Source organism: Ovis aries, chromosome 22 (assembly GCF_016772045.2).
Source record: "Ovis aries strain OAR_USU_Benz2616 breed Rambouillet chromosome 22, ARS-UI_Ramb_v3.0, whole genome shotgun sequence".
Lineage (NCBI taxonomy): Eukaryota > Metazoa > Chordata > Mammalia > Artiodactyla > Bovidae > Ovis > Ovis aries.
In genome coordinates, this window is record NC_056075.1 from 39,160,918 (window position 1) to 39,186,098 (window position 25,181).

The 25,181-nt window shown below is 50.8% G+C and overlaps 1 protein-coding gene across 4 annotated transcripts in view; it reads right to left on the minus strand.

Annotated features, from left to right (window-relative positions):
• Positions 1–608: 608 nt before the first annotated feature.
• Positions 609–25,181, minus strand: part of RGS10 (regulator of G protein signaling 10) — a 39,249-nt gene continuing 14,676 nt past the window's right edge. For 3 of the 4 annotated variants that reach the window (XM_027960273.2, XM_060404756.1, XM_060404755.1), the window contains 2 exons: positions 15,942–16,085; positions 609–1,068 (listed from right to left, as the gene is read on the minus strand). In XM_027960273.2, the coding sequence (XP_027816074.1) occupies positions 922–1,068; positions 15,942–16,085 (291 nt within the window). In that variant the 3' untranslated portion in view covers positions 609–921. Of the gene's footprint in view, positions 1,069–15,941; positions 16,086–24,015; positions 24,229–25,181 lie in introns of those variants that run through there. The other variant, XM_012103012.3, reaches the window with a different exon arrangement.

A 25,181-nucleotide genomic window follows, 5' to 3' on the forward strand; every position in this document is an offset into this window, starting at 1 on the left:
ATCGGACATCACTCACAGCCTCTAGTCCAAGAGGGGGCTTCCAAAGACAGCATTTCCATCCTCTGGTTGAAGTCTCAAGCCCAGAGTTAAGAAGTCTAGTGAGGGGTAGGCACTAAGAAAAAATGGTTTCACCAGATGGGCTGTGAGAGGAGCGAATATCCCCCACCCTCCATCATCAGCACGAGCTGGGTACCACCATCCCATTCAGCGCCACCCTGCATCGCCATGGGGACCCTGAATAATCTCCCGGTTTTCTTTCTTCCTGGTTGAGATCTTGTTTCTGTCAAAATGAACTATTTATCTGTGTTTCATGAAACGTCACGGATTGTGGGCAAAACCAGGACAACCCCAAACCTCAGAAATAAGAGCCCTCTGATGATACTCACACGCAACTCCCCGAATCTTGAGAGGCTGCAATGAATTTTCTTTTTCCAACACTGAACTTATTCTCTAGAAGCATTTAACCCAAGCGGCATCTGACAGACAAGCCCCCAATGGCCTGAGCATGCCAGATCAACTCATTCTCGAGCTGATTCACCAGGTGAAGCTGTGGACCTGAGCGACCCACCCACGGAGGGAGAGTGAAGATGTCAAAGGGAAGACGTGGCTGTAAGTTTCACCTGGAGGCCTCACATGAAGTTTAATCAAGCCGTAAAATACTCAAGATGTCCAGTGTATAAGGACTATTTCACTTTTGTGTGTGAGACAGAACTAAAACTTCAAAGCTATTTGTCTTATCTAAGATTAGCCATCATGCAAAAACTTACTGGTCAAGCAGATAATAAAATACACAGATCCCATGGAAGGGTTTTTGTACATTTCAGTCCTTGCAGATAACAAAGCCATTATCCACCCTGCATGGTCCTGAGAGTGAGTTCCTTCGATTCTGAAAGCTGCCAGTCCTGCCAGCGCCTGGAGGGTTCATGTGTTATAAATTCTCGAAGCTCTTTTAGCTGCAGTCTGGGCATCTGGTGACTCTTCGTCCTCTTCCTCGGTCCGCTTGTGTTTTAAGAACAAGTCAGACTTTAAGAAGCGGCTGTAACTGTCGTACTTCATGAGGTTGAAGATCTAAGGGAAAAGGAAAATTATAAATCATTTAATTTTTATTAAATACCTATCATGTGCTGGGGCTTTCCAGGTGGCACAGTGGCAAAGAACCCTCCTGCCAATGCAGGAGACACAGGAGACGAGGATTCGATCTCTGGGTCGGAAAGATCCCCTGAAGGAAGAAATGGCAACCCACTCCAGTATTCTTGCCTGGAAAATTCTACGGACAGAGGAGCCTGTAGGGGCTACAGTCCATGGTGTGACAAAGAGTTGGACATGAATGAGCAACTGAACATGAGCACGATCGTGTGCCGAGGAGTGCGCATGCATGCCAAACACCCAAGGAAAGCTAAAGTAAGTCTTGCGGTAGACCAGGCAGATTTCCTGGATGTTTAGGGTCACTATGAAATTATCTCAGTGGAATACAAGAGCTGAAAGAGCACAAGCAAATCTATATTTTTCATGGAAGTCTAGATTCATACAGTATTGATGCATACCCTTGGATCAAGAGGTACTTTAAGAATCACCACTTAAAAAAAAAAAATAGAATTACCACTCTATTCGGGTTAGATATTACAGGGATGTGGGTCTCCAGGAACTTGAGGTAGCAGAAGAGACGCCATATCTGTAGAGACGATGAAATAAAGGCCACTATCATATCAGACGATGCTAATATTTAGACCCCCGGAAGTCTGGCAACAAAGGTCTTACACAAACCTATTATTATGCCAAGAAACAAAATGGGGCATATTCAGTGCAGGGCAGAGAAGTGGAATGACAAGCTCAGGCAGGAGGGGCTTTGGGAACAGGCCCTAATTAAAGAAAATAGCAGTCAGCTGCAGGACGCAGACACCTGCTCGCTCACACAGGCCCAGAAGCGCCTCTCTGGGAAAGCAGTCATTCTAATGCACACTTGCCAGCTGCGAGGGGAGGACCCCTGACGCATTAGAGGACTGGCGCCTGCTGCACCCCAAGTTCACAAAGAGCTCCCCCCTTCTAAGCCAGAGTCCCTGTTCCCAACATTCTCCTCCTCCAACGCCTCCCCATGCTTTGCTGCAGTCCTCCCTTGCCCTGCCAAGGGGTGGGAACAGGGGAAACAAAAGGAAGCACTTTCTGGCTGTTGAGGGACAGTCTCTTATTTTGAGAAGTTTCTCTCCCATCTCAGACCTTCCCACTGGACTCTCAGGACATCGTGCAGACTGAAAATTCACATCACGCAACCTGGCACCCTCACTGACTGCACCGCCATGGGCTCGACAAACAGAAAGTTCCAGGGGCATCTAGAAAGATGCTCGCTGCCAGGCGGGGTCACCAAGTGGGTGGTAAAATATCTTTTAAACCCGCCCTCTCGCCACAGGCACATAAACTGCTTTGCAAATGAAACGCCTGACGGTGTCCACGGACTCGGAACATCTGGCTGGGGGCTGGGAGAACTGGAACCTGGGCTTGACACCTTCGTTTTCCCAAGACAGCTCCAATCAGGAGAGGACCACCTACATCGTTTTGCTCTCAGCCGGGTTTGGACTTTGGCTTTTCCGAAAACACTTGAACTGCTGTTTGCCCTTCTGTGAGTGCCCTTCCAGTCTGGTCAACCTGTTCAGAAGGAGTGTGCCTCCAAAGGCCTCTACCTTGAGCCTCTCCAGAGTGGGCCTCTATTTTGTAGCAATCTTGTCATCTTAGACTGCTTCAGTAAGATTCGGAGAAAGTATTCATTAAAGCCAAAAACCTCCCAGAAAATAAAAAAATCATAGGCAGGGGTGAGGCAGGAGATGCGAAACGCCAATAGTATGTCGCACAGGGGTGTTACCATCCCTCATCACCACCTGCATTATTCAGCCCTTCCAGGCACAGGAACCTCCAAAGGGGACTCTGAGACACCCATCCAGTTTACCGTTTGAAATGATGCTTGAAATCTGACCAATGAAACCAGGCTCATGAGTGCCCCCGACCCAGAGAACCAAGCCCCCACCCCCTCCTCCCAACCAGGCCCGCAGCAGATGGGACCCAGCACCACCAGCAGGATGCGGTTCGACCCAAGTGTCTCGTCTGAGTCTCTGCGTGTGGGAGTGGTGCATCCTGTTTGCCTGCTGCAGCTCTTCGAGAAAAGAAGAAGAAAGGCCGGGGCTGGAGGCGCCCGGCCCAAGGTGGTGGGGGAGGGGGGAGGGGAGGTGGTTCCAGCAGTGGGGCTCAACCTCCGGGAGATGCTTGGCTCTCCCTTCTGCACACTTGGAGCCAGCAAGCTCAGGAGGAGGGGGCTACAAACTATTTAACAAGAGCACAAGGACCACTCCCTGCTGTGGGCGGATGTGAGGTGCCCGTGGAGGCCCTCGAGCTGGGGTTTCCCTTTTCAGGAGCCCTCGCCTGTCTCCTGGTAAAACTGAGTCACCAGGTAGCAGCTGGAGGCATCAGACCAAGACAGATCTGAAGAAGGAAAGGGGTGTGGCTACCAAGAGCCTCATTTTCTGGGGATAGGAACTGCCTGGGATCTCTGATGGGGTCTTCACTGCCACCAGCAAAGGGTCTCCTGGGCACTGGCCTTGGGGTTCATGGCAATAGGCAGCTTCAACCCAGGGCCCCTCGTGGGTACTCAGCAATGATGACTTAGAGAATGTCCTAAAAATCTCTTTCAAGAAAGTGGCCAAGGCTGACCACAGTAGCCTTCATCACCAGGCACATGGTCACGACGGAGGTTCACCCAGTGAATGAGTGGGGCCCATCCACTGAGCAATGACAGAAGAGCTAGGGAAACAATTCAAGGTGTGCCAATCCCAGAAACAGTGCCTTCAAACCACATGCCAGGCAGCGCATGGGGCAGCCTCTCTAATCTCCACTGAACCGCTGAGGGCCCCGGACACACAAGGGAAAAAACCGGGCTCAGGAGGTTTGTTGCTTTGCCCCAGTGGCTGGAATATTGTCAGCTCAGCTGCCATGACAAGTACCAACAATGATGACTTGAAAAGCAGAAATTTCCCTTCTCGGGGCTCTGAAGGCTGAAAGTCCAAGGTCAAGGTGACTGCAGGGCTGGTTTCTCCCGAGGACTCTTTCCTTGGCTTGTAGGTGGCCGTCTTCCCCAGCGTCTTCATCTGGTCTCTCCTCTGTGTGTGTCGATGTCCTAATCTCCTCTCCTTAGAAGGACACTCGTCAGATTGAATTAGGACCCACCCCAAGGACCTCATTTAATCACCTCTTTGAAGACCCCCATCTCCAACTAGTCACACTCTGAGGTCCTGGAGCTTAGGAGTCTGACATCTGAATTTGAGGGGGGACACGATTCAGCCTGTGACAGTGAGCAAAAGAGACTGGCAGGATGCAAACACTGGCCGTCCAGCTCTCAAGCCCACACGCCTACCTTTGGGTCATCCCACCGCTCACACGGCAGTGAGAGGTAGTCACTAAAAACGAAGATTGTGCAAAGAGTTTAACGTGGAAAAATGAACATGAGTGTCAAGTGACTGAACATCGAATGTTTAAAGTTCACTAAAACTGAAAACAATGACCCCAGATACACTCTCTAATGTGTTAGCTTATATATTTAAGTGGGAAATAAATATTCCCAAAGGTCAGTATAGGAGGTTGAACAATGTGTCCCCCAAACTGACATCCACCTGGAACCTCGGAATGTGACTTTATTTAGGAATAGGGTTAGCTGAGGATCTCAGGATGACATCATCCTGGTTTAGTTCAGTTCAGTTCAGTCGCTCAGTCATGTCCGACTCTTTGCGACCCCATGAATCGCAGCACACCAGGCCTCCCTGTCCATCACCATCTCCCGGAGTTCACTCAAACTCATGTTCATCGAGTTGGTGATGCCATCCAGCCATCTCATCCTCTGTCATCCCCTTTTCCTCCTGCCCCCAATCTCTCCCAACATCAGAGTCTTTTCCAATGAGTCAGCTCTTCTCATGAGGTGGCCAAAGTACTGGAGTTTCAGCTTTAGCATCAGTCCTTCCAAAGAACAGCCAGGGCTGATCTCCTTTAGAATAAACTGGTTGGATCTCCTTGCAGTCCAAGGGACTCTCAAGAGTCTTCTCCAACACCACACTTCAAAAGCATCAATTCTTCTGCGCTCAGCTTTCTTCACAGTTCAACTCACATCCATACATGACCACTGGATTTAAGGTGGGCCCTAAATCCAAGGGGGCTTTCTTTGTGGCTCAGACAGTAAAGCATTTGCCTCCAGTACAAGAGACCTAGTTTCAATCCCTGGATCAGGAAGACCCCCTGGAGGAGGACATGGCAACCCACTCCAGTATCCTTGCCTGGAGAATCCCATGGACAGAGGAGCCTGGCGGGCTATATTCCATGAGGTGGCAAAGAGACAAAATTGAGCAACTTTTCGCTTCACTAAGTCCAAGGAGTGATGTCCTTATAAGAAAAAAAAAGAGAGAGAGCACACAGAGAGATAAACAACTGGGAGAAGCCCATGTGAAGACAGGGGCTGGAGGGATGCAGCAATAAGCCAGGGATACCGAGGATTGCCAGGAGCCACCAGGAGCTGGAAGAGAAGAAGAGTCTCCCCTCCAACTTTCAGAGGAAGCACAGCCCTGCCTGACACTCAGGTTTCAGACTTCTGGCCTCCTGAGCTGTGAGAGAGAAACAAAAAACAAAAAACACCTATTTTCTTAAGCCACTTAGTTTGCAATCATCTGTACGACAGCTCTTGGAAATGAATGCAGGTAAATTATTGACTTCATCTCACTCCTGCTTAAGCGCAGAAAATGAGATGGCCCTTAGGGGTTCCAGAAGGCTCCACAGAACCAGGACTCTCTGATGGGAGAACTGGACTCACCAGGGCTGGACTGTGGTCATCAGTCTGACCACGCACCTCAAGTTGTCTGCAGGGAAGCGAAAGAAGGTGTACCCAGGTGGGCTAGGACTGTGGATAGTGGACCACAGACCAAGGGGGCAGAGCTCTAACTAACACAGATAGCCTTTTGGGGAGACGGGCAGCCGACCAAGCAGAAAACCCAAGTTGGCAGCAAAGTTGCATTTGTACCTTTTTTTTTTTTTTTCGCCAACACAGCTGTGTCCATGCAGGTTTCAGATTTCAGCAGCCCCACATCTGGGAGCTACATACCAGGACTGTAAATCGCTTAGTGTTTTGGCCTTGGAATCTAACCCTTAGTCTGCTGGAGGTGGGACTCACAGTGAAAATCAAGAAGGGAGGCTTCCTGCCACGAGGGCCCCCAACTCATGGTTGATACACAGCAAGACGCCCCACCCTCCCCAGACCCCAGACAGCGCAACTGATTAGGATTTGCCTTTCCGTGACGGAAAATATCCATGAGGGGCTGTGATTTGAGACTGTTTTGTCTGCTGCTCTGGAAAGGATTCCCTCACGGACACATACTCAGTCGTGTAGAGAATGAGACGCTTAACCAGCTTTGAGGGCCCCTCCGTGGAAGCTTCATCCCTGTCTCGATCAAGTACATTGCAGGCCTAATAAATCTTCTAACCCATCTTAGGAGACAAGATGGCAGTCCAGTGGTTTGGACTCTACATTTCCACTGCAAGGGGCATGAGTTCCATCCCTGGTCTGCTGGGGAGCTGAGACCCCGCATGCCATGTGACATGGTCCCTCCAAAAAAACAAAAAACGCAAGGACATTAAAGACCTGAACACATACATGGCAAAGTCTTCCACCAACTGAGTGCCAAGAGGAAAAAACATGAAACCTTTCCTGCAACAGACAATTTTATTAATGGGATTTCATATTTGCTTCAAGCACTTGATTTAGTTTTGATGTGAAAATGACTGCAAAAGTGCACAAGTGTCCACAAATTGCAGTTCTAGAATGTAATTGCACACGTATACTACAGACAAACTTTCACACCACGCAAATAGATGCAGAGTGTGAAGAGAGCCAGCCCTCATGCAAGGATCAGCTGGGTGCTGTAGAGGCTCCTGGGGCAGGGGCATGGCTGGGGACACCCCCACCGCTGGATCAAAGACCACCTTCCCCTCTGGTGAAGGGGGGATGGGAGAGGAGGCCTGAGGGCAGCCAGCAGAGAGCGGGAGAGGAGACAAAGCTCAGGTCGGCCCCGGTCCCAAAGCTCCGGGGAAGGCCACATAGAAGGTTGCGTCACCTGGATGTTGCTCCTGCTTCTGGAACAGGCCCCCTTAGAGGTGGACCATGTGCCAGGGTGAGGTCAGAACTCCAGAGAGAGGCCGAACACACATGGAGACAGCGGCCCCTGCCCCAGGTGAAATCCCTTCGCAAGCCCATGGGTCTGGTGCTATCACATTGTCGGGGGCTGGAGTAGGGAAGAGGTGACCATCCACTTGTTCCTGAAGGCCCTAATCCTCAAATCCAAAGCTGAAATGACACACCTTCTGCATGGGGTGAAGGTGTTTTATCCTTGCCTTTTGCCATCACGGAGAGAGTTCAGAGCTATACTGGTACCCACCCCCCTCCTTTTTCCCTTAAACACTATTTTAAAGTTGCTAAAAAAAAAAAAGATATTTCAAATGCTGTCCTTCCTGCCCCACCCTCAGAAGCCAAAGGGCTGTGGTAAACGCCAGGATCCAAGCTCCTTGCATTTGAGTGGAAACCCACAAACTGCTCTTTCTGGCTGTGCCCGTTGGAACATGCCATTTTCTGGACTGGGCTTGATCTTTGGGAGCAAAGGTCAGCTGGCACCAAGACTGAGGCTCCCAGGAACCCCTCTCCAGCCACCATCACAGACTACCAGCTGTTCCAGCCCTTCTTACTGAGGTCGACAAAGGAAGAGATTCTTAATTTCTTGGGGTCTGGGGAAATTCAAAGAAACGACACTGCTAAAAAAAAAAAAAAGAGGTCTGGTGCTTGGTTCCTTTCTCTGTCAAGGATGTGGCTGGGAGCATTGACACCTCACTGAAGTCTTTCTTTTTTTTTTTAAACATCAGAGGTTGAGGACTTCCTTTTCAGTGGAAAAAACCTGCCTCCACTCTGTCCTCCCCAGACCAGACTTAGCATGCATCAACCCTGAAGCCTGAGGGCCTCCTGGAAAGCCTCAAAATCTGCAGTAAGGAGAAGGAGCACCCTGCCCCCTCAAACCTGCAGCCTTCTCTTTCACGGTCCCATGAGCAAGGACCTTCCCTCTTCTTCAATCTCCTTGCTGTCCTAGGGAACCCATCATTCTGTGCTGTGGAATTCAACCCAGAAGCCTCAGAGCAAGACAGGCATGTAAACGGGTGCCCAGAAACTTGTGGAGCAGAATTCTGTTTTAAATCTTTCATCTGCCACAACCTCGAGTCACTGAGCAGATTTCAAAGTGCTCCATTTTCAAACGTTCAGGGTCTGGAGGGATACACAACATGAGGCAGAAAGTGAGAGCGAAGAGGCAGGAACTGGGGAATTTTAGCCTTTCACATCATCTTCTGGATGGTGTCATTTTCTCCTCTTAATCTTTACAATGCACATAGTAATTTTACAATTGTTCAGTCGCTCAGTCGTGTCCAGCTCTTTGTGAACCCATGGACTGCAGCACACCAGGCTTCCCTGTCCTTTACTATCTCCCTGAGTTTTCTCAAACTCATGTCTATTGAGTCATTGATACCATCCAACCATCTCATCCTCGGTCACCCTCTTCTCCTCTTGCCTTCAATCTTTCCCAGCATCAGGGTCTTTTCCAATGAGTCAGCTCTTGCTTTTTTTTTTTTTTTTGCAATTAAAAATAACTTAAAAAATTAACTTGTCCAGGGGACTGGTGCTCCAGTGGCTCACTACAGGGGCATAGGTTTGATCCCTGGTCGGGGAACTAGGATTCCGCAGGCTGTGTGGGGCACAGCCAAAAACAAAATTGACTTGTTCAGAATCCTGGGTGAGCCAGTAACAGGATGTGCTCGTGGCTAGTGGTGGCTTAGCGGGTTCCTCTGCTGGCCTTCCTCCCTGGAGCTCCAGCCAAGTGGATGAGCAGGACGCCTAGCTGTCAAGGCCAGCACAGACAGGCGCCATCACTTCTCATACAAAGAAAAGCATGTTAGGCTGCTGTGACCAATTTGATCCCTTTAGGTTGTAGGTAATTCTCAGTGTCTCAGTGACTGCTGGGAATGTTCTAGAATTAGCCAGGGCTGGAGGTACAGGAGAGGACGACTGAGCAAGGAAGGCCAAGGGGGAGAAAAGAGACGAAGGTAAGCACGTTGGTTGGTCTCTGAATGCCAAAGACCATGCCACCATACCAGCCCCCAGGAAGAGAAGAAGGCAGCAGAGACCAGAAAGAGAACGGTGAGAATAAACACCACGGCTCCCCACGGAGCTCGGGCCTCACAGGGCAACCGTGTGGCAGCAAGAGTCCAGCTGAACCAGAAGCGCTGGGTTTTTGCCCCCTTTCCCCTCTTCCAGCTCTGGGAGCTGGGGCTAGCCAGGTCACCTCCCCCTCTAGAGAACTTTCTCCCGTAAACTGAGGTGCCAGGTCCCACCTTCCCCAAGACCACTTGAGAGTCAGATGGGAGGCACACCCGGAGGCGCTGTGTAGACTGTGAAGAAGTGCAGCCTGAGTGATTTCCCAGGACTCACTAAAGTGTAGAAAACTCCCATATACATTATTTGGTGCTTTTTTTAAAAAAAATGTGGGGCCCTGAGGCTCACTGAGGGTAAGCCACATGAATTCTGCTACATTTCTGAAAGCCACTCTAAGCCAGGATTTCTGCTTCTCTGGTGGCTCAGATGGTAAAGAATCTGCCTGCAATACAGGAGACGCAGATTCCATCCCTCGGTTGGGAAGATCCCCTGGAGAAGGGAATGGCTACCCACTCCAGTATTCTTGTCTGGAGAATCCCACGGACAGAGGAGCCTGGCAGGCTACAGTCCTTGGGGTCGCACAGAGTGGTCATGACTGAGCGACTAATACTTTCAATATTTTTCTCCACCTCAGCACCATTGACATTTTGAACCGGATACATCTGCATCGGGGGAGGAGGGTGGGGGGTCGGCCCTGTGCACTGCAGGGGGTTTCACAGCATCCTGGCCTCTACCCGTTAGGTGCCAGGAGCATGCCCACTCCACTTGTGACAACCAAAAATGTCTCCAGACACTGCCCATTCCCCAGAAGGGCAAAACTGCCCCCCGTTAAGAACTGCTGCATGAGGGCAATTTAAAGGACACACGCACGGTTTACACTCATGGAATTAACACTTACAGATTGCACGCCAGCCTCTAGGTTAGCACTTCACAGACACGAGTGCATTTCATCCTCACAACTGCCTTATCATAACCCATATTTCACAAACGAGGAAACTGAAGCTCAGACAAGGATGGCATCTTGCCCAAAGTTTCACAGCTGCTAAATGCTCACGTCAAAGGAAAGAGAGACATGTCTAAAGGCACAAGGTTGTGGCCATCAGGGAGTGACTTTTTAACACGGGTCCTTGAAGGCTCGCGGACTGCCTTGCGGCGGAGCCTGGAGAGGCAGCCATGTTTGCTGAGAGCCCTGAGTTACCGGTGAGGCCACAGAAGCCACACCAGGCAGCAGGACGCAGCTGGGGGGCGGGGGGATGGAGGCCGTCCTGGATCATAAGCTTGCGCTTCCCCTCCTGCCTAACCCAACATACAGTGATGATGACATGAGTGTGAGCTCGGTGTCCAGGAAGTGATGGGCAGGGGGCAGGGAGCGAGGGGGCAGGGAGTCAGGCCGTTGGGGACAGAGATGAGCCATGCTCAGGAGACTGGGTGCGCAACTGACTTTCTAGTAGCAGAGATGGCTGTGCACTGAGTCATCTGCATTCCCTTGCCGCCCACCCCCGATGAAGGACGGAAGCAGCTGGCATCAGGGGTCAGAGCCAAGGGGCCTGGCTTTCAAGAGGACCAAACCTTATGAGCCCAGCTGGCACATAGTCACCATTGAAATTAAACTGGTTCCCTCAGGGCCTAACCCCAGCCAGTCCCTCCCAACTTAGCTTCTTCTATCTCCCTCCTTCCCCTCCAGCCACACTGACCTCTTCCAACACACCCAGTGGATTCCTGCCCCAGGGCCTTTGCGTGTGCTGGAAGGTCCTGCCCCCGTCTTCTCACCTGGCTCCCCCTTCTGCCACTCGGATCTTCAAGGAGTACTACCTGATCACTAGACCCCTCTCGGTCACTCTTAGCCCCATTGCCTATTGTATTTCCTATCCTCATGGTTAGTCAGATGCCGATTTCCTCACTGCACTCACAGTTCCAAGCACAGTCCCTGGTACATAGCAGGCCCCCCACCAATATTAATAGCATAAAGGAATGAAAGAAAAAACAACTTCACACACCAGCAAACCAACTAGAACCGAAATAGACCTCCCAGGGGAAATTTTTTTTTTAATGTGGACCATCTTTAAAGTCTTTATTGAACTTGTTACAATATTGCTTCTGGGTTTTTTGTTGTGTGTGTGTTTTTTTTAATATTTTGTTTTTTTGGTCCCTAGGCATGTGAGATCTTAACTCCCTGACCCAGGGTCAAACCTGCACCCCTTGCTTTGGAAGGTGAAGTCTTAACCACTGCACCACCAGGGAATTCCCCCAGGGGAATTTTGAAGATTTAAAAAGTCACTGCAGTGAACTGCGATTCATTGAAGAAATCAACTCTTTGTAAGATCATCTCCTCCCCATTCCAGCTTCCTGAAACTTAACTTTATCCAACAACAGCCTTTGACTATAGGCTGAAGTTCCCAAGGATGCTCCCAGTACTACTCTTGCCTCCCCTGGCCTTACTAGCGCGTGCTCAGCAGCACAACTGGGCCCCATCAGCACAGCAAAATTAAATCAGAGAAGAAGCTCTCCAACGACAAATTTTCTAGATAACAAAGTTTTAAGCCTCCAAACTTCTCTTAAGATATCATTTTAATAAATATGCAATTCTTATTAAAACATCTAACACACTCTACAGTGACTATGCTGACCACAATGTAAGTTTTGCTTGACATCTTAGGGTCATTAGGATCACCCGCTGCATCACCATCCTGCAGTACTGGGATGCCCCCACTGTGGTGTGTGGGACTGTGGTCCCCCGTGCTTGGTGGTTCCCAATCACTGAGCTATGGTTTCGTGTTTTTAGTATCATTTTCTGCCTGCTCCTTGGCTGTTAGCCATTGCTTCTTGTAGCTCCTCACTCCACAGCCTCTACCAGCACTTCAAATAGGCTGTGAACTGAAAAAACCAAAATGTGTTAGAATTGTGTGTAAACCAAGAATCAATAGGACCTCAGCAAAGATCCAAGAAGCTCTCCTTTAAATGAGATTCATGGATGTCAAGTCATCTCATCTGATGCTCGAGGAAGATTTTCCCATCCTTCTAGGCTTCAGCTGTGCCCCAAAGTCCATGCTGCCCTAATAGCAGCCTCCAGGGCTTGGAGCAATGTCCAGCATGGGGAGGGGTTAAGGCTCCCTAAAGCTTTCCTGGTGAGCTAGTGCTGAAAGCAGCCTGCTCAGGAAGCTCAGCCATAAAGCCAAGTGGTGCTGAATGAAGTCAAGGCTTCCCTAGTAGCTCAGTTGGTAAAGAATCTGCCTGCAATGCAGGAGACCTGGGTTCGATCCCTGGATCGGGAAGATCCCCTGGAGAAGGAAATGGCAACCCACTCCAGTACTCTCTTGCCTGGAGAATTCCATGGACAGAAGAGCCTGGCTGAATGAAGTCAGAGCTGCTGAGAAGGGTTTTTAAGTTATCTGAAGTCTTGTGGTTCCAAACATGCTCTCCTCTGCTTCACTCTCCTTAGGAACACAGGGCTCTCGTGGGGGCCTTTGGAGAGCAAAGAACCACAAACCGTGCTGAGCATGCATTTTGATGGTTACCAGCAAGGCCCCTGAGAGACAGAGTTTTCTGAAGCGAAACAGAACCCAGAGGCCTTCACAGGGACTCACTATGGAATCAACCCAGATTCCAAGTACCCGTGCTGTGCTCGGTTGCTCAGTCATGTCCTACTCTTTGTGACACTTTGGGCTGCAGCCCACCAAGCTCCTCTGTCCATGGGATTTCCCAGGCAACGATACTGGAGTGGTTCGCCATTTTCTCCTCCAGGGGATCTTCCCAAACCAGGGATTGAACCCTTGTCCCCTGCAGCTCTGGATTCCTTACCGTTGAGCCTCTGAGGAAGCCCCTCCAAGTACCTTGCTTCCATCCAGTTATGCCCAAGGAAGACAGTTAGCACCTCTCTCTCCTCCTCAAGTAAATGACTTTCAACAACAGGATATAAAAGTACTTTCTTTACAGGAAGTAGTGTGAACTGCATTGTGCCACATTTGTTCGATGTGTGTACACAGGCATATTTACAGGAAAAAAATGATGGAAAGTCTAGACATCAGATGTTAGTGATTTGCTTCAAGTATAAAATTATGAATTTTTTCATTTTTATATTTTAGTTTCCCAAGTTTCTTTTGTTGAGTACATATAATTTTTCTAGCTAGGCAGATGAAAGATTTTTTTAACAAAAATTATTTTTTAAATGTTTCTGGGGCTTGCCTGGTGGTCCAAGGGCTAAGACTCCAGGCTTCCACTGGAGGTGAGCATGGGTTCAATCCCTGGGTAGGGAACTAAGATCTCACATGCTGCATGGTGAGGCCAAAAATTAAATTTAAAATTAAATTAATTTAAAATTAATTTAAAATTAAATTAAAATATTTTTGTCACTTAAAAACATTATCCTCAGTCCCTTGTACTTCCTCTTTTCTGCACCAGCTAAACCTCCCGAGGTCTGAATCCAGTGGGGGTGCCCTGGTCACAGCAGTCCAGCTCCTTTTTGAGATGTGTTGCAGGCCTAACTCTCACAGGAGAGCAGGGTCTTTGGGAGACCGAGGTGAGAGCAGCCCACATTCCTTGCTGCTGCCTGGGCTTCTGCAGTCCCGGAAAAGGGCCGTATTCACATGTAACCCCTCTGCTCCAGCTCCTGGAGCTTTGAGGAGCTGTGAGGGGCTGTGTGAGTCCAGAGTACAGTCTTATTTTTTTCCCTTTGGCCACACCTCATGCCGTGTGGAACTTTCCCGACCAGGGATCCAACCTGAGCCCTGTGCAGTGCAAGCGCAGAGTCTTAACCACTGCACTGCCAGGGAAGCCCCCAGAGTACAGTCTGTGAAGGCAGGTGCATCAGCCTCCAGCATGTCCTAGACCTGTGGGACTCTGTGCTAACAAACCATGTAGTGTCCCGAACCTTGCTTTTCTCATCATCAAAATGGGAGCACAACTCCTCACTGGAGATTAAATGAGATGATACGTGCCAAGGGGGCACAGAAGGGCGCCCCTGAAGCATGGACATTGTTTTTACGGAGAACACCTAGAACACAGGGGTGTCCGTGCAGGGTCTCACCCTGGCCTCCCTTCACAGTACCCTAGGAAGCTTGTAAATGATTCTGAGGTTGGGGTGAAGCGGAGACCTCCATGTGGCTCCAGCCACAAGCACTGCCTTTAACCTTGCCTTCCTTTCCCTCCACAAGCCCATGTCCACAGCATCCCTCCCATCCGCTCGACATCACCACCTCCAGGAGGCCCTCAACAAGTCTCCCATGCTAACTGTAGAGTTCCTCCCAAATTTGAGGTTGAATTCATATGGAATTTGCATTTGCCACTGTACCCACTGGAAAACGTTCTCAAGTTAATTCTCATATTTGTAATTTCTACCTATTTGTTTTCTATCTGATGTTGAGCAGATGAAGCTTTCTGGATGCTGGGACACGCTTTGGGCTCTGTGCACAATCCAGCTGATCAAAAAAAAAGGCCAACTGATGCTGTAGACCAGTGGCTTCCAAAGTGTAGTCTCAGAACCTGCAGTGTCAACATCACCTAGGGGTTTGCTAGGAGAGCAAGGTCTCAACTCACCTGGAAACCATCAAGTCTGCTAGTCCAGGTTCTCTTTTAACAAACCCTCCAGGTGGCTCTGGGCTTGCTCATGTTGGAGGATTGCTAAATTAAGCTACGAGCTAGTCTCCACCTGTGGGCCAAAGAAGGCCTTTGCTTCCCCAATAAGAATAGAGCCAGCAGAAGTTAGCAATCTGTCAGTGTTCCACGATACACGGGTGTGTATATAACGTTTCACAAGAACAGAACCTGCTGTGAATAGTCACATCTGCAAACACGTATCCGAAAAAAACCTCTGCAGTACAGTTTCAGCCTGTTGCCTATTTTATTGGTGGCATTCCTCATATGACAATTCGCCAGAAAACTAAAGTTGATCCCTTAGAAGTCCATTTTTTAAACCTAACTTTCCCTGCATTAAGTGGACTACGCTGACAAAGTGGACCACGGGCCAACTGAAGTAGGTGGTGAAGTTTGGATATTTTTACAAAAGCCTCAGGTTCCCTGGAGAAGGCAATGGCACCCCACTCCAGTACTCTTGCCTGGAAAATCCCATGGACGGAGGAGGCTGGTAGGCTGCAATCCATGGGGTTGCGAAGAGTTGGACACGACTGAGCAACTTCACTTTCACTTTCACTTTTCACTTTCATGCATTGGAGAAGGAAATGGCAACCCACTCCAGTGTTCTCGCCTGGAGAATCCCAAGGACGGCGGAGCCTGGTGGGCTGCCATCTATGGGGTCGCACAGAGTTGGACACGACTGACGCGACTTAGCAGCAGCAGCAGCAGGTTCCCTGCCACTCCGGGTCTTGTGCTTGCTTATCTGGCTGCTCCCACCTTTAGCAGTTATCACACGTTGCTACCTCAGTGTGGGTGCCTCAAACAGCTCCAGCCTCCCTTCTAATCTGGTAGAGAAGACTGACAACCCTGCTCGGTCAAAGTGTGAGTAGACCAAGAGTAAAGAGGCCTGAGGGCGGTTCTGACGGGTCAAATCCTGGGCCTGGCAGGCCAGCCTGTCTCTTTCACCAACCACGCCCCCTCCATGTGCCTCAGGCCACCCAGATGGATGGGACTGCTTCTAGGGTGTTCAGTATTTAGTTTTAACTGAGAGGGGGGCAGAAATGTCAGTTTTGCCATCAAGGTGCAGCTGGGGAAGTCAGGTTACCTGGTCCTGAAGCTTCTGGAACATCAGTGGATGCGGTTCCTCCAGGATCTTCTCATTGAGGCGGGACTGGCCCTCGACGTTGACTTGGGACGAGGCCTTGCTGGACAGAAAGGTCACGTAGATCTCCTTTGCCTTTTCCTGCATCTGTGGGGAGATATGGAGAGCCTATCTATTATCTGCGAGCACAGCCCTTGCCAGCCAGAGCCCAGAAGGAACCACTGCTGGAAGAGCCGCGGGGGCTCTAGCTGTGGCTCCAGACCTAAGCTGAATGAGGGGGTCAGGGGGGTGGGAGGCTCATGGTCACCCTGCCCCGTCCCCTCCCCTTCAATGCATCCGTGGCCACATCGCCCGCCTCAAAATCTACACTATTCATTCTGAAATGAGGACAGGAAGAATCCCAGCCCAGAGCGCGGGACATTCAGTAGCATTCACGACCATGCTGTGAATTCTCCAAACTCAGGCCTCATGAGAAAACTTTCTTGCTGTTCTTCAGTCACTCAGTCGTGCCCAGTTCTTTGTGACCCCATGGACTGCAGCCGGTCAGGCTCCTCTGTCCAAGGGACTTCCCAGGCAAGAGTTCTGGAGTGGGTTGCCATTTCCTTCTCCAGGGCATCTTCCCAACCCAAGGACTGAATCTGCACCTCCTGCATTGGCAGGCACCATGAAAAGGAATGACGGGCTGACACATTCTGCAGCGTCGATGAGCCCTGAAAGCATTATGCTCAGTGAAGAAGTCAGACACGAAAGGCTACATGTTGCATGATTCTACTCATATGAAACATTTAGAACAGGCAACTCCATAGAGACAGAGAGATAAGTGGCTGGCTCGGGGGAGGGGAAACAGGGAGTGACTGCTTAACGAGTAAGGGCTTTGTTTGCAGTGATAAACAATTTCTGGAACTAGACAGTGGTGACAGCCGTGTAATACCGTGAATGTATTCAATGCCACTGAACTTTAAAATGGTTAAAATGGAAAACATGAGAGCCCTAAAAATGGTTAGCATGGTAAAATGTATGTCTATTTTATCATGGGTGTGCTTGGTCATTCAGTCATGTCCAACTCTTTGCAGCCCTATGGACTGTATCCTGCCAGGCTCCTCTGTCCACGGGATTATCCTGGCAAGAATACTGGAGTGGGTTGCCGTTTCCTTCTCCAGGGGATCTCCCCAACTCAGAGATTGAATTTGCCTCTCCTGTATTGGCAGGCAGATTCTTTACCTCTGAGCCACCAGGGACGCCCCATGAGAACATTATTCAGCCGTAAAAAGGAATGAAGGACTGACATTCTGCAACATTGATGAGCCCTGAAAGCATTATGCTCAGTGAAGGAAACGAGACATGAAAGGCTACATGTTACATGATTCTATTCATATGAAATATTTAGAATAGGCAACTCCACAGAGACAGAGAGAAGTGGTTGGCTCGAGGAGGGGAAAATGGGGAGAACCACCCAAGAAGCCTCGCATTCTTTACAGCCATTGGCAGGCAGATTCTTTACCACTGAGCCACCAGGGAAGCCCCTTTTATTTTACCACAATACCAAAAAAATCAAGTTAAACCATGAACACATATCCCAGCCAGTGATCAAGCCCCTACTAAGTGCCAAACACATGCTAGGCATTTTACATCTATGGTCCAATTTCCTTAATCCCTTAGGAGTCCAGCAAAGTGCCATCTTCCTGTTACTGCCATGTCCCTGATGAGGACACAGAGGCCAGGAGGGGTGATATGGCTTATCCATGAAGCCTGCAGAGAGACATGGGATGATCTGCCTCCCAAGCCTTGTGTTTCTGCTCAGTTTCACACTGGTGACATACATTATCTGCCCCCTCCCTGCCCCCGGTGATGCACTGTCAGCCCTGCGGGACTGGGGGTTGTTTTCCCAGAACTAGAGATGAGCATTAGCAAGAGATAGAATACTGTCGCCTGCCCTGAACCCCAAGTGCAGTCAGGCCAGAAGGCATCAGCCCTAAATAGGCACTGCCCTGGGAGGGCTTGTCAGCGGGGTTGGAAAAGGTATGCACAGCTGCACTTAGGCGGCACCAAAACCCAGCGGTGACCGGTGCAGGAACGTGTTGTTCAGTCGCTAAGTAGTGTCTGACTCTTTGCGACCCCATGGACTGCAGCACGCCAGGCTTCCCTGTCTATCACCAACTCCCGGAGCTTGCTCAAACTCATGTCCATCGAGTCGGTGATGCCATCCAGCCATCTCATCCTCTGTCATCCCCTTCTCCTCCTGCCTTCAATCTTTCCCGGCATCAGGGTCTTTTCCAATGATGGCAAATGCTTTGTCTTACAAACAGCAGGCTTCCACGCGAGGGTCCTGCAGGACACCCCCTGAAGGCTGTCTGCTCTCTGACTTCCTGTGCTCACCCCGCACAAGGCTGTTTCTCCAAACATTAGAGCCTCAGGAGTAGCCCACCCTACAGAGGAAGCCAGACAATAAAAGCCTCGGAAATGGAGCTGCGGAGCTATGATTTGTGCGGGAAGCCAGGGGCTTCTCAGGGTCTACATAGAAAACTCCACTTTCTCTAGATAGCCCACTGGGGTCCTGCAAGCTGCAGGACTTGGCCTAGGAAACCCCAGGCTGTGAAAACCCTTTGGACTCATAGAAACCACCAGAAGGCTTCAACACTTCATGCTGAAAGAAGACGAAAGCAATCCTTTCACTTCTTTTGGTTCTGGGGACTAGCAAACAAAGATCCTATGAGAAGGAGGTCTGACCCATCTCCCATCCCCCAGAAGGAAAACCCTGGGGAGAAGTGCGGGAAGACCACCCAGGCGGGAGCCTTAAGGTAAGTGGCTGTTGCAGGGGACAGGCCAGGAGGCCATCGAGGAGACCCAGGGGGCCTGTGCATCGGGGCCGCCCACCCCTCCAAAACCCACTCATTTCAGGAAGCTCTGAGCCTCCCTCCCACCACCCCCATTCTGTCAGAAAGGAACGCTTTTGGAAAACCACTTCCTGTTTCAACGATAATTCATAAAAGCAGACTTTTAACCAGTTAGATTAGCAAACTCCATGTAGGGCCCTAGAAGAAGAAATGGCTTTAGGCCTCCCCTCCCCCTTGAACATTCACTCACACACACACACACACACACACACACACACACATTTTCCAGATGGATCCAGGCTGTCTTGGGTAGTTCTGAAAAGAAGAAGTGTAATGAGTAGCTTGAGGCTTAGAGGTGGGGGTGGGGGGAGCAGGAAGTAGGCTTAGGGGGACGCCTGCAGGTGTACAGGCCTCGGGCCTCTCAGCCCCCCCACCCCCGTGTGTCCGCTACTACCCCAGCATCTGTCGGAGAGTGAAGGGTCCCCGAGGTGCCCAGACATGGGCCACCCTCATTTCTGGCTGATGGCTCAGGGTGACAGCTTCGTGGGCAGAGCTTATCTGGCCGGGGTAGGAAGCGTGACTGAGAAGGGAAACCCTGAGACTGCTGACCACAAGCTGGTCACAGGAAGGCCTGGTGTCCACGCTGAGGACACGTAACAAAAAAGAAGAAGCGGGTCTCTCGAGTTATTTGGGGATATTTTCCAGAGCGTGGTTAACCCTATTCTAGTTCCTGTCGGGACAGGGTGAGACCATTCCCCACTGGTGGGGGCCCCCCGGGTCTAGGACCCTGGGTGTGATGTGGAAGGATGGCTGGCCACTCTCCTCCGCCGTTCCAGCCTCCGCCAGAGCATCTGCACCGCCATGAACAGCAGCCACACCCGGCTCTCAACCCTGCCCCAGAAGGTGCTGGAAAAGGATCGCCCCTGGGTGCAGGTGATGACTCCCGGCATCAAGCTGAGAACCCCCGTTAGAAGCCATGTGTAGCCAGGTTTGCCTCCCAGACACGGTGGTCCCCAGCCCCTCTGCCCAGGGCCCTCCTCCCAGCCCAGCAGCGCATCAGCCAACAGAAACATCAGCACTCAAATGCAGCTCCCAGCGAGTGCACGTTTAGGAGAAGCAAACCCACTTGAGTACCATCAGGCCCAGAAAGAGAAATCGACCCAGAACAAAGGCAAAGGCATTTGCAGACCATAGTGCGGACGAGCACTGCTCTGTACGTTCCGGCTTCTCTCCCTCATTAGTGAGTGTGCTTTAGCTTTATCCACTGGGAGAAATAAAAGCTTTTACTCCACATGCCCCTGTAGTTAATGACTTCTCACTGAAACATCTCAAAAGAAAGCACAAGTGCATTTTCTGTCTCCACTTTCTCCCTTCCACCTGCTCCCCTGTCCCTGGCTCCTGCCTTCCCACCGGCTCATCCGACACCCTTCTTCTGGACCACTCTCCAGGCCCCTACCCTGCTCACCCCCATTGCCCTCTCGGGATTCTCCAACACCTCACTGCATCTGTCTCCTTTGCCAGCTCCCGTCCCTCTGTCGCCCTCACCCCTGCAAATTCTGGGGTTTCCCGAGTTTGGCCCTAGGCTGACCACTTTCCTAACCACATGGTCTCCAAAGATTTCAGCCCATTCCTCTGCCCCAAGCAACTTACCATGCAGATAACTGGTGTCTAGAATTGTGGGCTTAGATATCCCACAGACATCTCACACCTAAAACCAAGGAAAGGAATGGTCCCCTTCTGGCCTGGTGGGTCCCCCTGTATCCACTCCAGGAACCTGGGGGTGGTGATCCCCTAACACCCCACTCATCCCTGCACCCTGCCTGTCACTGAGTCCTGCTCACCTGGCCTCCGTCAGCCCCTCCCTTGCTGTTCCCATCACTCTGCCAGAGACGGACAATGGGTCAGGACACATAAGAAAAGGCAAGGCTCGAGCCACGCACTACCTGTGTTACTATCAGCTTCAGAAAGAGACTGAGGCAAGGAAAAGGTCAAGTGAACGACTTGAGATAACTTCTGAGAAGGGGCTCAGGAAATGGAAAGCAGTTGGAGGAACAGTAAATGACACTGCAAACAGCAGCAGGAAGAAACCTAGGCCCTGCAAGTTTGTAGGGGGTGAGAGAGGGGGAAAGTAGCATCCCCAAATGGCAGGAACTCAAGGGCATCTGGGAACCCAGGCGAGAGGGATGAAGGGGGCAGCAGGAAGAAGCCATGAGACCCCCAGGTTCTGACCCCCAGCCCTCCTGCAGTCATCTCCTCCCTCCCCACCCACCTACCACACCCACCCCCCAGCCTGGAGTTTTCTTCTCTTGAAGACAGAGGAAAGGCAGGAGGGAAAGGAAGAGATGCCAAACTGAATACAAGGGTTAACTGAAAATCCACACACAGACACGCAGCAAATTTCTCCCAACCCAGCTCATTGGAAATACGTTCAGTTTATAAGCCTATCAGGCTTGCCACCACCAGGATGAGAGGGCCGCAGTCTATAGGAAACAGAAGCGGAAAAAGTTCCATAGAAAGATTTAAAGATAAAGTTGAAATCTCCAAAAGAAAATGTAGGAACTGAAAGGTACAAAGATGAAAAGCTCGGAGGGAAAGACGAGGAAACTGAAGACTCAGTCCAGGGGAGGAGGGCCATCACTGGGAGAGAAACCAGAGAGAACGGAAGGAAAGAAGTTTCAAAAAAATAATGATAATAAAAATACGAGAACATTTCCCAGAACTACAAATTTCCAGATGAAAAGGCTCCAGAAAATGTCCCACACAGTGAATGCACCTCACCCCACTCCCAAGCCTCTAACTGTACAGCTTTAGAATATTGGTGATGAAAAGAGGGCCTTATGTTATTCTGGAGAGAAAAAGCAAAGAAAACGAAAGAGCTTACATATAACATACTGATTCGTAACAAAAATGGAAGATAATGGGACAATGGCTTCAAAGTTCTGAAAGAGTTTTAACTTGGAATTCAATTTTATGCCCTGTTGAATTATCCATGAAGCGGGAGAATAGCAAAACAATTAACATTTTCACTCAATAAGATCTTTAAAGGTCTACCTGCCATGTGCCCTTTCTCAAGAAGTTATGACTAGTCTTGTTCCATTAAGATGGGGAAGTGACTCAGGACAAGCAAGGGCCTGGGTCCAGATGGCAGGGGAGGGGCAAACGGAGTGGCCACTGGCAGCAAAGAAAGACCTGGGGACGTCTGGGTGGGAGCTGTGGTCAGAGGGCCCCAGGAAGGGCCCCCAGGGGAACCCGGACTGCAGAGATGACGAGAGGCCTGAGCCACATTATAACAAGAAGCATTTCACAGGCTACTAGAAAGTATAAAAAGAAGAAAAGCAAAAAAATTGTCCAGGAACTTCTCTAGTGGTCCAGTGGTTAAGAATCTGCCTGCCAATATAGGGAACACAGTTTGGATCTCTAGTCCGGGAAGATCCCACATGCCTCAGGGAAACTAAGTCCGTGCTCCACAACCGCTGGACCCACGCTCAGGAGAGTAGCCCCCACTTGCTGTGGCCAGAGAAAGCCTACAAGTAGCAAGGAAGATCCACGGACAGAGGAGCCTGGTGGGCTACAGTCCATGGGGTCGCAAAGAGTCAGACACGGCTGAGCAACTTCACTTTTCTTTTATAGACCCCTCCCTCTGGTTAACTCTAAACCACTATAAAAAGGCAAGGTGCTGTTTGTTACATTTAAGCACCAGTGCAAGTTGCTCTCAAAGCTTTGATTATTAGAAATCTTGCACCACCCCACCACTTCCCCACCCCGACTCAGTTTGGTTTTTACAAATCTGTAGGAGCTGCTGTATCCGTTTCAATCATTGTCACATAGTAAATAGGCCCTTTATACATGTGCTGATGAATGAATGAGTAACAATGAATGAATGAATGAGGGATAGCCAAAGAACAAACACCTTCTTGGAGCTTTTTCAGAGGTTTTAAAGGACATGAATGTTGCTCTGTGTTAGAAGGTAGATGTATCTCCCATGCTAACTCACGGGGAAGAGGCCCTTTAGAGAAAAATGTCAAACCATAAAGAAATTGCCAAGGGAGAGAACGGCTCTGAAAGCTGTCTGCAGAATAGGAACACCTGGCAGTTACAACCCTCAGGAACCCCGAGACGGGAGCGGGGCAGGCATCACCTCCCAACTTCCTAAAGCCCCAGCATCCCCCACCGTAAACAGAGCGCTGAGACCCTCCCAAACTAAAGGGTTGCTTTCCCGCCCGCCAGGGGGCAACACACAGACCAGGGAGGGCAGTGAAGGCCCAGCATGGGTCCACCGTTTGGAGTTTCTGAGAATTCAAACCCCAGCAGAACAGACGGCACGCCCCTCTCTCAAGTCTACCCCTAAAACTGCGACTGCAGCTCAAGGTGAGCAGGGAGGCCAGGATCCTGCCCACTGTGGGTCCTCAGGGGTCAGCTGACCTGAGTGGAGATCAGGGAGGACCCAGTGAGCCAGGGACCATCCTAGGCTTGGGACAGAAGACAAAGCTCGCCAACCTTAGAGAGCCCTCATGATAAAGGGAAAGCCAAACCGCACAGGAGATAAATAAATATAAGGTACCAGGTAAGTTGGTAAGAGCTTATGGAGCCATCTGACTGGATCACGACAGTGAAAGAACAGAAACAACACCCAGCACAGGTCCAATTGAAACCGAGGCAAAGGTGAGACACGGCCTCCATCTTGCAACTGCCTTAGTTCACGGCAGAGACAGACAGTCAACAAACTCCCTGCCGGCTCAGACGTGACAAGTCCGATTGTGAAATGCAGTTGGGCTGACTTCTCCCTGGGCCATGTCCTCCTCTGCATCTTAAGATTAGTGAAGCAGAACTTAGTTCTGGTTTTACTTCCCTGCGGCTGGACCGGCAAGACAGTCTAGAGAGAGAGCCAGGCTGCATTCCCGGCTCTGTCTGCACCGAGCCCAGGGGGCCGTGGGCGAGCCGCAGCCTAACCTCTTAGACCGCAGCCCCGGTGTCTGGGAAGGGGGGGGAATGGTCAGGACACTGAGTGTGATGACCAGGAAGGAGGTGTGGACCCCATTGGCCTCCCGGATGGGATGCTCCGTCTGTCCCAGAGCCGTCCACATCCGCACGCAGCTGATGGGCAAGGCAGCGTTCACTGCCCTGAAGCAACATCCAGACCTCAGGGCTGGGGGTGCAGAGAGGGGCTGCTGGATTCTGGAGGCTCTGGCTGTAGGAGCTGGATGGTCCCGTGCACTCCCAGCCTGTGGCTTTCCAGCCTTTACCTTGGCACCCGGGTTCTCCAGCCGTGACCCCAGCTCCCTCCCAGCACAAGGTGCAAACAGGCACAGCGAAGCCAGCCTGCCTCCAAACACGAGCCTCCTGCCGCCTGGTCTTCCTTCAGCTCTTCTCTCCAGGCCTTCCTCCCCACAGGCTGTGCCCTCTTCCGGGAACACTCCACCCACCCTCGACCTCACCCCCATCCCCAAACTCCACTGAGGTGTCAGCTGAAGAGTCACTTCCCCAGAGCCCTGCCTAACACCGACTGCCTGTGCTCCCACGGAACCTGCACTTCCCATTTCTGGGCTCGTCGCGCTTGCAAAGGCTTGGCGAACCCCAGGGAGCTTCCGCTCTCGGGGCCTGTTCCCTAAAGAGGCTCAACTGTCTCGTCCCGCCGTGTCGCCCATGCTTTCTAGAAGGCCTGGCCCTGAGCAGGTGCACCGTGAGGGTCTGGCAAACTCGACTGAATGGAAGGGCATGTCAGCGTCATGGGCAGGGACACCTGGGAAGCTCAGGAGGCAAGTTCAAGTCCCAGCTCAGCCGTGCAGGGACCTCTGCTGCCCAGTTTGCATATAGAGGAGTGGCTGGCTGACTGGTCAGCCCCTCGCACCTCCAACACACAAACTGAGGCAGAATAATGGCCATCTGTCCATCTGTCCCACTTGACTCTGAGCTAGGGCTTTAAGGTGAGGCCAGATGAATCCATTGCAGGTCAGCATTTATCGACAGTGGCCCCTGGGCTCTGGGCTGGGTGCTGGCGGCCAAGGAGAGCAATGGGTGAGACAACACCCAAGTGTCAGTCGTTCAGTTGTGTCTGACTCTTTGCCACCCCAGGACTGTAGCTCACCAGGCTCCTCCATCCATGGAATTCTCCAGGCAACAATACTGGAATGGGTTGCCATTCCGTTCTCCAGGAGATCTTCCTGACCCAGGGATGCAACCCAGGTTTCCTGCTTTGCAGGCAGATTCTTTACCATCTGAGCAACCAGGGAAGCCCAAAGGGCTCAGGCAAAGTCATCCAAAGGGGAGAAGCAAGAAGGAACCAATGTCAAGAATCATGCCCAGGATGGCTTTCTGGGCTGACCTGGGAATTCCAGCTCCAGGAATCTCGGAATCCAACTATCCTTGCCCCTGCAGAAGAGAAGGCGTAGAACAAAGGCCATACCACTCC